The sequence below is a fragment of the Grampus griseus genome (genome assembly GCF_964374135.1).
Source record: "Grampus griseus genome assembly, chromosome: 16".
Classification (NCBI taxonomy): Eukaryota; Metazoa; Chordata; class Mammalia; order Artiodactyla; family Delphinidae; genus Grampus; species Grampus griseus.
Genome location: NC_139010.1, coordinates 22,459,866 through 22,473,884, shown reverse-complemented (window position 1 = coordinate 22,473,884; position 14,019 = coordinate 22,459,866). Strand labels below are relative to the sequence as shown.

At 36.8% G+C, this 14,019-nt stretch overlaps 1 protein-coding gene across 1 annotated transcript in view; it reads left to right on the top strand.

Annotated features, from left to right (window-relative positions):
* CTNNA3 (catenin alpha 3) overlaps positions 1-14,019 on the top strand; it is a 1,586,247-nt gene that overhangs the window by 20,282 nt on the left and 1,551,946 nt on the right. Inside the window, exon 3 of the mRNA XM_082673107.1 lies at positions 12,579-12,771. Within this exon, the coding sequence (XP_082529233.1) occupies positions 12,579-12,771 (193 nt within the window). The remainder of the gene's footprint in view (positions 1-12,578; positions 12,772-14,019) is intronic.

Sequence of the window (14,019 nt, the reverse complement as noted above, 5' to 3'; positions counted from 1 at the left end):
CTTATAGTTTTCTGCATGCAGGTCTTTTGTCTCCCTAGGTAGGTTTATTCCTAGGTATTTTATTCTTTTTGTTGCAATGGTAAGTGGCAGTGTTTCCTTAATTTCTCTTTCAGATTTTTCATCATCAGTGTATAGGAATGCAAGAGATTTCTGTGCATTAGTTTTGTATACTGCAACTTTACCAAATTCATTGATTAGCTCTAGTAGTTTTCTGGTGGCATCTTTAGGATTCTCTATGTATAGTATCATGTCATCTGTAAACAGTGACAGTTTTACTTCTTCTTTTCCAATTTATATTCCTTTTATTTCTTTTTCTTCTCTGATTGCCATGCCTAGGGCTTCCAAAACTATGTTGAATAATAGTGGTGAGAGTGGAATCCTTGCCTTGTTCCTGATCTTAGAGGAAATGCTTTCAGTTTTTCACCATTGAGAATGATGTTTGCTGTGGGTTTGTCATATATGGCCTTTATTATGTTGAAGTAGGTTCCCTCTATGCCCACTTTCTGGAGAGTTTTTATCATAAATGGGTGTTGAATTTTGTTAAAAGCTTTTTCTGCATCTATTGAGATGATCATATGGTTTTTCTTCTTCAATTTGTTAATATGGTGTATCACATTGATTGATTTGCATATATTGAAGAATCCTTGCATCTCTGGGATAAATCCCACTTGATCATGGTGTATGATCCTTTTAATGTGTTGTTGGATTCTGTTTGCTAGTATTTTGTTGAGGATTTTTGCACCTGTATTCATCAGTGATATTGGTCTGTAATTTTCTTTTTTTGTACTATCTTTGTCTGGTTTTGGTATCAGGGTGATGGTGGCCTCATAGAATGAGTTTGGGGTTTTCCTTCCTCTGCAATTTTTTGGAAGAGTTTGGAGAAGGTATTAAGCGAGTTCTCACAATTTATTTCCGATTTTGTTCCAGTGCAATTACTGGGGGTGGGGTGGGGAAATGACCTTCATTTTGGAGATGGCTGGTAAAGGCCAAGTACATTAATGCCACTGCATAACCCTTATTTGTACTATAAATATGGAACATTAGAGCTGGACTTAAGACTTGTTAATCACAAAGGCTGCTGACATATTTCTTAGGAACAGAGCAAGTATCATTATGGAGAAACTACTTTTTATATTCTAAATGAAATCAATAGGTATTTTGCTTTATTCAAGTACCTTGATACAGCAGTCAATAGAGAGTGTTCTCGGTAAATTCACATTAAAGAGTATGCTGTTCACAATATAGGTGTATTTTTCTGGCATGTTTAAAAACTATTTAATCTATAAACATTTATTGAATCCACCTAGAAAATTAGAAGGGTGAAAATTACCTGAAGGGTGAAGATAACCTTGATTAGAAGAAATTTAACTCTTTTGAAAAGTGTGATTATGCTAATTTTAGAGGGCTTTTAATGTGATGCCTGGATTCAGACTTTTCATGATCTGCAAGTAAATGAGTCAGGGGAAGAGAAATTAGTACTTATTGTATGCCAGATAGTTCTCAGTTACATGAAAGTGTAAGTGCTAATTTTATCTTCAAGGAAGTTTGGTATACTACTTCACCAATATCTCAGAAGAAAAGTTTCTAGATCTTAGTAATACTCAAGTAAAATGAAATTAAAAATGTAAATAATTTATAGAATATTTACTATTTTCAGGAACTATCTCATAAAGGAGACTTTTTGTACATCAAAATTATTTGCATACACTCTTGATTTTCATTATAATGGGTTTCTCCTTATAAAAAAACAGCACATTTCAAAGTTATTAAATTAAAATAACTAACCTTTTTGGATTTGATGCATAACCTTCTTGTATCTGTCACTTTGATCATGTATTACCTATTAATACAAGTAAAAAATTCCATTAAATTATATTAAAGGTTTTTTTCCTAGAATAGCATCATACTAAATATCTCATCATATTCCTTTTTTTCAGAGAGTGTTTAATTTGAAATAGTTACATGGTTTATTTTAAGCATGTCATATAGTCTTTGATTATAGTGGAAAACATTCCAAAAGAATTCAATGATCTTTAAGTTCATAATGCCACCAGATAATATTATCAGTTTAGTAACCCCATTAAAAATTTTTCACCTTTCATCATTATTTATCTTCATGTTATATTCCTTTGCTTTCAAGGTTTCACAGAAATTACTTACCATCTCTGTATATAACTCAAAGTCAAAACTATGTTTTAATTTTTGGAGTAATTAGTCATAGATACTGTTATGTCACTCTGACTTCTAAATTCATTTATTCATAAATCTTTATTCTGCTCTTTTTATAGTTACCAGAGTCTTCCCCACCAAACTTGATTTATCTTTAATCTATTTTTTTTTCTCTTGGGGACAGGTAAATCACTAGGTCATTTTGCAGGGATGTTCAGCCTGGGATATATTTCAATCATTCACTTTCATTTTCTGTGTGTGATAACTTACACAGTTTCATCCCTCTGTAATAAATTCCTCCAATGGATCAGAAATAATTTTTTTCTCAGCAATTACATTTTTATGATTGCAACTGTAGGCATCTGTACTTTATCACTTTCAAGATCCAAGTTTGGCAATGCACTGCAGAAAGTCTATGCAGAATTGCAATGAAAAGAATTTACATCTCTATGTTGTATACTCTCTGAAGGAGATATAAACTGCTTAAATCATGCTACAGTCATTACATAATGGAACTGTCTATAATCTTATTTGCCACAAAATATAATTTGCTATGTGTCAGATTCATGTCGAATGTGAGCTAGAAGAATTAATTTAAAATACTTTAAGATAAGAACAATAACAAGCTCCTTATAATGTTATCTCCTATGAGATAGAAGATCTTTTTTGGGGCGAAGATTCAAATATATTTTCTGATGTAAATATATCCCATGTTTTCAAGTGGTGAATATAGAGTTAGATCAATAGTAATAAACATTATTCCTCTGGCTCCCACCTCTAACTCTTATAGGACCTCTTAGCCTTTTCAAGGTTTCCACTTCGATAGTGTTTCACATCTATTTCTTGGAGTCCCTTAGGAATGGTTTTTATGTACTCTATAATACTCATTGGGTCAAGTTGAAGAGTATCTGCTCAACTTTTTATCAGTCAGCATAAGCTAGGCTATGCTGTGATAAGACAACTCCCAAATCTCTGAGGCTTAACAAAAGTTCGTTTCCTGCTCAAGCTACATTTTTTTCCCTCATTTCTTAAGGGATGCCTCCCCTTTATTTTATTTTATTTTTTAGCATCTTTATTGGAGTATAATTTCTTTACAATGGTGTGTTAGTTTCTGCTGTATAACAAATTAAATCAGCTATATGTATACATATATCCCCAAATCCCCTCCCTCTTGCATCTCCCTCCCACCTTCCCTATCCCACCCCTCTGCGCGGTCACAAAGCACCGAGCTGATCTTCCTGTGCGATGTGGCTGCTTCTGACTAGCTATCTATTTTACATTTGGTAGTGTATATATGTCAATGCTACTTTCTCAGTTCGTCCCAGCTTACCCTTCCCCGTCCCTGTATCCTCAAGTCCATTCTCTACGTCTGCATCTTTATTCCTGTCCTGCCCCTAGGTTTGTCAAAACCATTATTTTTGTTGTTTTTTAGATTCCATATATATGTGTTAGGATACAGTATTTGTTTTTTTCTTTCTGACTTACTTCACTCTGTATGACAGACTCTAGGTACATCCACCTCACTACAAATAATTCAGTTTCACTTCTTTTTATGGCTAATATTCCATTGTATATATGTGCCACATCTTCTTTATCCATTCATCTGTCGATGGACACTTAGGTTGCTTCCTGGCTATTGTAAATAGTGCTGCAATGAACATTGTGGTACTTGTCTCTTTTTGAATTATGGTTTTCTCAGGGTATATGCCCAATAGTGGGATTGTCAAGCTACATTTTTTTTTTTTTTTTTTTTTTTTTTTTGCGGTACGCGGGCCTCTCACTGCTGTGGCCTCTCCCGTTGTGGAGCACAGGCTCCGGACACGCAGGCTCAGCGGCCATGGCTCATGGGCCCAGCCGCTCTGCGGCACATGGGATCTTCCCGGACCAGGGCACGAACCCGTGTCCCCTGCATCGGCAGGCGGACTCTCAACCACTGCGCCACCAGGGAAGCCCCAAGCTACATTTTTAATGTGAGTTGGCTGGGGGTCTCTGCTTTAATACAGGCACTCAGGGACCCAGGCTAATGTAGATTCCATCTCAATATTTATTTCCACTATGGTTACAACAGGGAAAGAGAATATTATGAATCTTGCAAGGGCTCCTAAAATGTCCACCTGGATATGACATATGTCAGTTCCACTCACATTGCTTTTGTCAGAGAAAGTTATGTGGTCAGTGGGGATGCTAGGTGTGTGATCTTGCCCTGTGCCCAGGAGAATGGGAATATTTGTGAACAGCCCTAAAAACTATTATCTTTCCATTGTCTCCTTTTTAAGGGTTCCTTGTTTGTTAACTTTGCATCTAATGACTAGTCACCTTTCCACCCTGATCACAGCTGACTTTATCAGGATGGGCAACTGTCTTATTGACAATTATAGGTTGACAAGAAGCCTGTGAGGCAATCTGTCATGAGAGCTCTGCCTCTGGGGGATGATGGTGAATTGATCCAATTGCCATCCTCTCTTTGGGGAATTGACTTTGGGGAGAGTTATGCAGTTACCTACCGTTAAACAATTATATCATGTGCAAAGCTGAAAGACACACAGAAAGAAATAGAGACATGGAGGAAAGTTCTATTGGAGCAGTTTTCAAGTTTAGATCCACAAACTCCTGCTGTTGAGGGGCAGTAAGATTACCTAGTTACCATGGTTTTAATTGGATCTTTCCAATTTCTAAACCACAAACTAGTCTCAGAATAATACTCTAGCCTCTGTGGGGCCTCACAGTTTCCAGTTCCCTTGAGCATGGGCCGTGGTAGGCCCGATGCCTGTCTTCCTTATGTCATCAGATTCCCTGGCCTCCAATCTCCTCAGTGGCTGAAAGTTCAAAAGAAGTTCTGTTAGTAGCAGCAAGCCAGGGTTCTTATAATTGCCCTCACTTACTTATGCTAGAATGGAGATTTTCCTTCAAAGCTTCTCTGCTGCTCTTCTCTTCATCTCCAATTTTTGGAGTCTCTGAGGTTTGACTCACCAGTGCCCCCAAAGCAGTCTATCCACCATGTTTTTCCATTTTGGCTGGTTGCATCTTATTGATGTGTGGGAGGTAACTGCCAATGATACCCATTTTAAGACTAGAAAAGTACATGCCAAGGTCCCAATGCCTCTAAAGCTTCGAATCCTGAAGGTAGCAGAACTGGGCTCCTTCATAAGAGGGGAGAATACCTCTCTTCAAGGTAGCAGAACTGGGCTCCTTCATAAGAGGGGAGAATACCTCTCTTCCTAACTGTGCTTCACTCTGTCATCTGGGTCCCAATGAATCATGTACCTAGAATCACATAAAGTTGCTTATGAGAACAACCCCTTTCGGCTTTTCCCCTAATCTCCTTCCTCTCCTTGTCCAAGTGTCTGGATGGAAACTGTTAATCCTTAGTCCTCTCAGCGCCATGTCCTTCTTTTCTCCCTGACTCCTATGCAGAACCTCTCTGCCATACTGCACTCTCAGCATAATTTCTTTCTCCTCTCTTTTAGCCAAGGGAAAAAAAAAATAGATGCCTTGATGCCCAAAGGGTTCATTTCTACAGAGAGATCTGATTGACTTCCGGGTAGCAGGGAGAGGACCTGCTTTGGCTTCTTAACTTCCTAGAATATAATTTCCTTTGTTTCTTTCAGAAAATAATTCAGATTTCATTTGTTTGTGGTTGATTTCTGTCATTTTTATAGGTCATTTTGAATGAGCATGATGCCATTTACTTATATTTCTTTGGTTTTATCTCCAAGCTTCTTTTTTTCATCCTTGCTGTTTTTTCTATCAATAGAATTTATGTCAGAATTAATCTTGAAGCTTCCAAGAAAATCTCAAAGACAAGTCTGCACACATATAGTGTTCTTGTAGATTATAATCAAATATTGGAGTTTTGACTATAATCTTAACAAGTAATCTTGAAAGTTAGTAAAGTAAATGTCTTTTAACTACTTATATGTCCAAGGCTTAATAAGTATAAAGATGTTATTTTTACAGTAGGATGAAGAAATAAACTTAATTCTGCCTCTCTAATGCTTTAAAGTTTAAGGTGATTCAGTATAGTTGATTCTAATAAAGTGAATTATTCAATTTCTGCATTCCTTTACTGCTAGAAAACTGCTCCCATGGGAAAGTTGTTAAGCTATAGTATTCCTTGAGAAACAAATAGTTGAGAAAAAGGAAGCCACTTCTTAAATTAAAATAAAGATAAGAAAATCTGGTAGCTATTTGATTAAAATAGCACAAGTCCATTGGGAGTGTGTATGGTGAACATACAAGGGATGCCCCCACCACCAGAACGTGATAGCTTTGAACTTAGCTATGGGCAGATGTCAGTCGTGGAACATGCTTCACCTCTTCTTAGCTTGCTTCCTAGGCCTTTTATTCTATCAGACTCTTTTTTTTTTTTTACTTACTCCAATGTTGTTGCCCTGTTGTTCTGGGTTCTCTGATCACCTCTGATCCACTTCACTTCTGTGAATACTTTTTTTTGAACCTTTTCCTCCACAGATTCAGATTGATCCCACAGTTATCCACTTCTAGGTTAGCTGTGGAATTAGATCTTTCATTTATTAACTGATTCTGCAGGCAGAATCAGGCTTGATTTGTGACCCAAGGTATGATCTACCCTGGAGAATGTTTCATGAGCACTTGAGAAGAAAGTGTATTCTGTTGTTTTTGGATGGAATATCCTATTAATATCAATTAAGTCCATCTTGTTTAATGTATCATTTAAAGCTGTGTTTCCTTAGTTATTTTCATTTTGGATGATCTGTCCATTGGTGAAAGTGGGGTGTTAAAGTCCCCTACTATGATTTTGTTACTGTCTATTTCCCCTTTTATGGCTGTTAGCATTTGCCTTATGTATTGAGGTGCTCCTATGTTGGGTTCATAGATATTTACAATTGTTATATCTTCTTCTTGGATTGACCCCTTGATCATTAGGTAGTGCCATTTTTTGTCTCTTGTAATAGTCTTTATTTTAAAGTCTATTTTTTCTGATACGAGAATTGCTACTCCAGCTTTCTTTTGATTTCCCTTTGCATGGAATATCTTTTTCCATCCCCTCACTTTCAGTCTGTATGTGTCCCTAGGTCTGAAGTGGGTCTCTCGTAGACAGCGTATATATGGGTCTTGTTTTTGTATCCTTTCAGCCAGTCTATGTCTTTTGGTGGGAGCATTTAATCCATTTACATTTAAGGTAATTATCGATATGTATTTTCCAATACCATTTTCTTAATTGTTTTGGGTTTGTTATTGTAGGTCTTTTCCTTCTCTTGTGTTTCTTGCCTAGAGAAGTTCCTTTAGCATTTGTTGTAAAGCTGGTTCGGTGGTGCTGAACTCTCTCAGCTTTTGTTTGTCTATAAGGGTTTTAATTTCTTCATCAAATCTGAATGAGATCCTTGCTGGGTAGAGTAATCTTGGTTGTAGGTTTTTCTCTTTCATCACTTTAAATATGTCCTGCCACTCCCTTCTGGCTTGCAGAGTTTCTGCTGAAAAATCAGCTGTTAACCTTATGGAGATTCCCTTGTGTGTTTTTTGTTGTTTTTCCTTTGCTGCTTTTAATATATTTTTTTAAATTTAATTTTTGATAGTTTGATTATTATGTGTTTGATTATTATGTGAAGGGCAACTAAATCAATAAACAAATCTACCAATGATAATAAGCTCTAAATACTAAACGTAGATAAAGATAAAACCAAAAACAAAGTAGATGCAGAAAGCAAACCCCAAGTCTACAGTTGCTCCCAAGGTCCACCGCCTCAATTTTGGGATGATTCCTTGTCTATTCAGGTATTCCAGACATGCAAGCTACATCAAGTTGATTGTGGAGATTTAATCTGCTGCTTCTGAGGCTGGTGGGAGAAATTTCCCTTTCTCTTCTTTGTTTGCACAGCTCCTGGGGTTCAGCTTTGGATTTGGCCCAGCCTCTGCTTGTAGGGTGCCTGAGGGCATCTGTTCCCTGCCTTTTGGGAAGTCTGAGGTCTTCTGCCAGCGTTCAGTAGGTGTTCTGTAGGAGTTGTTCCACATGTGGATGTATTTTTGGGGAGGAAGGTGATCTCCGCGTCTTATTCTTTCACCATCTTGAAGGTCCCCCAGCAACAAAGCTTTTAAAGAGACAATATAAAGAACCTGGAGAGGAGGATAAGAGAGAGGGAGTAGCCCAGATGACCTCTGGGTTTCTGCCTTAGGCTAGAGGTGTCAGTGCCTGAGGTAAGAAACAGATGAAAGAAAGGCAGGTTGGTGGAAGAAGGTTTCCACTTTGGGTATGCTGTGTGAAGTGTCTATTGCCTATTAAATTGAATATTAACTCTTTCCTTGACTTTCAGCACTTTTTGTATTTAAGCTACCACCTACTTCCTAGACTGATTTGTGAACCAATTTCCTGTTTTTACCCCGTAGTCTGCCAAACTTGACTGTCTGCTACTCTCAGACAAAAATAATTTCCATCTCTTCCCCTTTGTACATGGTCCCCTTCACCTGGCTCGCCTTCCCCTCTATCTGTCATGCCAGAAAACCATCTGTCTTTAATGGCTCTTTTTGGAAGCCCTGCTTAATCCTTGTGAATGTTTATCATCTCTTCAGCACTTCTTTTTACTTATAAGTTTAAGCAGTTATTCTGCCTTTTATATTGCAGCTAGTTGTGTACCCTTCATATCACCATACTGAAGCTTCTTTATCTTTATTTTCTAAATGGCTAGGATATTGTTTTGAACATAATATGTGCTCAATAAATGTTTATTGGCTTAAAAGGAAATAAAAGAAAATTGTATTTGGTTTTGGGGGAGTGCTGAATGTTAATCGAAGGATATATATTTTCTGGATTCTTAACATTTCAGTCTTTCCCAGTACTTTTGTTAACACAGTGAAAGTTGCTTTTGTAGGAAATAAGGAACAGTTGAAATTATCAATGACTTGAAGAAGGGTCTTTTGGACAACTTAATTTTCGGTATGTTTGGAGCAACTAGGGAAGCACACTTGAATTAGGAAAGATTAGAAAGCCCTTTTATTTTTTGTTACTCTAAATTTCAATATATAAATATTACATACTCTTAAAATACATCTGGTTTTATGGAATTGTACATGTGCAGAATGGATAAAGTAGGGAATTTCTTCTTTTTATATTACTCAAAGCCTCTAATTTAGGACTACTTCAGTGGGGAGCTCATTCTGTATCTATGATGAAGCCTAATACAGATTTATAGACTGAAGAAAAGTGAATAAACCCAAGTTCTTTAAGAGATGCACACCTGAAGTCAAAGATTATCCATATTAGAGGGACCCCCTAAGGTCTGATAAAGAGGGAAAGGGATCAGTTGTGCACAGTGATAAAAGAAAGACTAGCAAGATGTGGGCTTGGAGCCTATATTAGAATAATCTTTGCTGTAAATTCCAACTAAAATTTTTGTATTTGTAAAAATATAACTGATTTTGTATTGAAAAAAGAAATATGAATTACTTTACAAAATAACTTCAGGGCTAATTTTACTGTTTGCTGGTATTCCTTGAAGAGATGGGAGACTTTTTCAAATAACATAGGCACCCTCCAACCCTTGGTGAGAATCATCTACTTTCAGTAGTCACAATCACCTATGGGAGTCAGTTAGATCCCCATAGGTGATTTGGGGTAAAAAAAAGTTTTAGCTTTCTTTTTTTCCCCTCCAGGCTTACCAAGCCATATTTACTTTCTGAAATAAAATGAATCATTGAAAGCATCATGACTTTAGTTTAATCAATATTAAATAACTATTGTATGTTGGGGTATTTAAAAAGAAGACAGCTTAAACTTGAACAAGTTGCAATTGCATTTTTTTTTGATGGAAGCACAATGTTCTTATACAATGTTCTTTTCACATTTCTTACTTCTCTGGCATTTATTATAAGGAACGAAGCATTTCTGGAATGCTCATTTTAATTTCAAAGCTCAGGCTATTCTATGGAAAACATTTGGTGCTTGGAGGATCTAAAGAACAATAGAGGAATGTTCAGTGGGAAGCGTCATGAATTGTGGCACTTAAAATAAATTCTGAAGGAAGATTTTAGACAATGATACTTATTGTTCGTTTTAGACAAAGGTTTTAAACAAGGTGCTATAATTTGTCTTTATCTGGGCAAGTATCTTTTAACTCTTGATATATAAATTAGATTGATAATAGCGAGATATTCGTCTTTTGGAATATGTGAAAACCCATGTAATAAATCAGACTTATTATCATCTTTACATAATGCATGATAAAGACACATGGCCCTACTTGACTGCTTGTAAAGCACATAGAATGTGCTTTGTTAATTGACTTCATCACATTTAGCACGGGGGACCCTAAGAGCAAGATATGGGTAGACCCAGAGAGAACATCTTTGACAAGGTTTCCATGGGGAATGGACTAGAAAACACACATTAAATGGCATCCAAATTTTGTGTCATGTTATGCATCTTACAAAACACTTTATATTATTTAAACTTCATATAATCTTATAGGATAATATGGTTATTCTCATTTTCCAAGAAAGGAAATAAAGGCTTGCTACAAGGAACTCCAGTCTGGGTTGTGAATATGGGAATAAAGCAAATTAGAATAAAGAAGAGGGTCTTTTGGACAGGGGAAGGGAATAGCAGAGCAGACAAAAACAATTTTCATCCACATATTTCCCCCATAGCTTGTAAGTTCTTTCTCAGTTCCTGGCTAAGAACTGGGTCCAGATAACCAAATAAACAAATACTTAATGCTCCATTAATAATAAACAAGCAAAATCTCCAGGGACTGCAGAGCAGGAAGGATTATGTATAGTCTGTTGTCAAAGACGTGATGCATATTTGTTAAAAGCCTTGGCTATTTGATGACATGCACCAGCCTAGCTTTCAATAAGACTTTCAGGTCTTCTATTTTAAATACTGGATAAAAGGTTTTTTTCTTTCTTCCTCTGCAATGGGGATCTTCCAGGTTTGCTTATGAAAATGTAAACCAAATTTTTTTCTTGGAATTCAAGGTTTAATTAAGAAATGGATATTTTTCACAATGTAATTTTGTATAAGGTTTTGTTTACAAATATAAGTGCTTAATTTCTATCTCCAAACAATGCTCTTATTATGAGATTATTCTTTTAATTTTTTAAATAAAAATTTATTTATTTTTGGCTGTGTTGGGTCTTCATTGCTGTGAGTGGGCTTTCTCTAGTCGTGGCAAGTGGGGGCTACTCTTTGTTGCGGTGCACGGGCTTCTCATTGCAGTGGCTTCTCTTGTTGTGGAGCACGGGCTTTACGCGTGTGGGCTTCAGTAATTGTGGCACGCAGACTCAGTAGTTTTGACCCGTGGGCTCTAGAGTGCAGGTTCAGTAGTTGTGGCACACAGGCTTAGGTGCTCCGTGGCATGTGGGATATTTCCAGACCAGGGCTTGAACCCATGTCCCCTGCATTGGCAGGCGGATTCTTAATGACTGTACCACCAGGGAAGTCCCATGAGTTTATTCTTATTTTAAACAAATTTACAGAAGTAATACATGCTCATTATTAACATATTCAGGCAATTCAAAATATAGACATCAAAACGTCCCTCTGTTCAACTACCCCATTCATTAAGCCATTAATATAAGAAATATTTATTGAACAACTACTTTGTGATTGTTCGAGTGAGGGAGAACAAACCGCATTTCCTGTTTTCATGGAGTTTACATTTTAGTATTAGAAGGATGCCATAAACATACATGAACAAATAAAAAATGTCAGACTCTATAAATGTTCTGAAGAATTATAACGTGTAGTGAGGGGACAGAGTGGGAGAGGGTGGGGATTGGGGTGGTCAGGGAAGGCCTCTTGATAGGGTACTTTGAGGAGGACCTGATTGCTTGAGAGGCCAACTGATTTGGGGGGAGTGTGGGAGACAGGTAAAAGAGTTTACAGAGGGCCAGAATGTAGATCATAGTAAAGATTTGGGTTTTGTCCTTCTGAAGTAACCACTGTTTTACACGTTTCAGAGTGGTTCTGCACCCCCCGCCCCAACACTAGTAATCTCTATTCTTAACCTACATATATTAATACTTATTGACTTAATTATAATTATTTTTGCCTCCCTCTTAATATAGATTGCTGGCTACAAAGTGATATAAATAATCATTTGCTATATGTATATCAAATCATATATATTGAGTATTGTGTATTTTGCATTGGTCCAATAGTAAAACTTGGTGAGATTCAATCTCTATCCCTCCTTCCTCCCTCCCCTCCTCACTCCCCCCGTCCCTCCCTTCCTTCCTGTCTTTAGTTAGGAACTCTGTGGTCGCTGGTAATACTGCTCTTGGTGCCTTGACCTGACTTTTGGGAATGTACCAGTAGTGTTGGGAATGAATCATGTTATTAAGAAATACTTCCTTTTGTTCTGGGCTATGATATCCCAGGGCTGTGTTCCTTTCACAATTTGTCTAATGAGTGACTTGTATTTTTCCAATTTTAGGTTACTACACTTGTAAATTGTCCCCAGAATCCTTCCAACAGGAAAAAAGGACGTTCTAAAAGAGCCAGAGTCCTTCTAGCTTCTGTGGAGGAAGCAACTTGGAATTTATTAGACAAGGGAGAGAAGATTGCTCAAGAAGCCACAGTTTTAAAGGAAGAGCTTACTGGGGCACTTGAGGACGTTCGCAAAGAAAGTGAGTACTCTGGTCCTCTGCTCAGGAGCAGACCACTCCTGGTGTTAGTTACCGAATTAGATTTGAGTGTTGTGTTCTAGTTGACTTGAGTTTAGTTAGTCTTTTGTAGAGCTCTGAGGAGCTAGCTGTTGGAAGCAGAGTGGCTCTTTAGGCAGCTCCAAAACTCAGACCCCCCTCCTGGTTCTTCCTTTAGTTGTTCAGTTCCCCTCATGCCATAGTTTATCCATAATAAACAAAGAGAAATGTACAATTTTTGTCATAAAATGAGAAGTGACTAATGAGGCTGAAGACATATTTTCCCATACATAAACAAATTATAAAGTTCCTTGTAAACAGTTGGAGATGGAAGTTTCAGACCTGGCCACCTCAGAGGTACATTTTTTATTTTTTCATTATTCTGGAGGTTTAGATTTCCTAAACATAAAAATTGTTTTGCATAAACTATGTATAACTCATGTTGCTGCTATGTTAGCATTACATAATAAGGGGAAATGTAGTGGGGAGGGATAAATCAGGAGCTTGGGATGAACATACACACACTACTATGTATAAGATAGATAACCAACAAAGACCTACTATATAGCATAGGGAACTCTACTCAATATTCTGTGATAACCTATATAAGAAAAGAATCTAAAAAAGAATGAATATATGCATATGTATAACTGAATCACTTTGTTGTTCACCTGAAACTAACAGAACATTGTTGTGTTAAAAAAAACCACACACACAAAAATATTACATAATAAAAGTGTATATATCACCTTTTGATATCTTGAACAGTTTTATTATAATGAATGTCTCATTTGAAGGCTGTTTTATAAAGACCTGCACAATATTCTTCAGTTAATGGAATAATTTTATACATCAGCTTGCTGCTAGGAACTATTTTGAGAGGATAAAAAAGCAAATTTTCCTGTTCAGCTTTATAAAAGAGACTGCGGGGTGTTCAAAATTTTCCTCTCCCCATCCCAAACATAACTTTAAGAAAATCAGGAAATTTTTGCTAATTAACTAATTAAAATGAATATACTAGCCACAATAAACTTTGCGTCAAATACAGGGGAGTTTTTTGCTATAGTTATATATGATTTATATATTAAAGGGATTCTTTGGACAATATATAGAAAACAATAATGCCTAAGATATTTTGAAATAAATTCATCATTCCTCTCTGCTCCCTACCACCTCAGACCCACTCTTTCTCCTATCTTCTCTGCTTTGGTACCACCATCCACTTAGTTACCA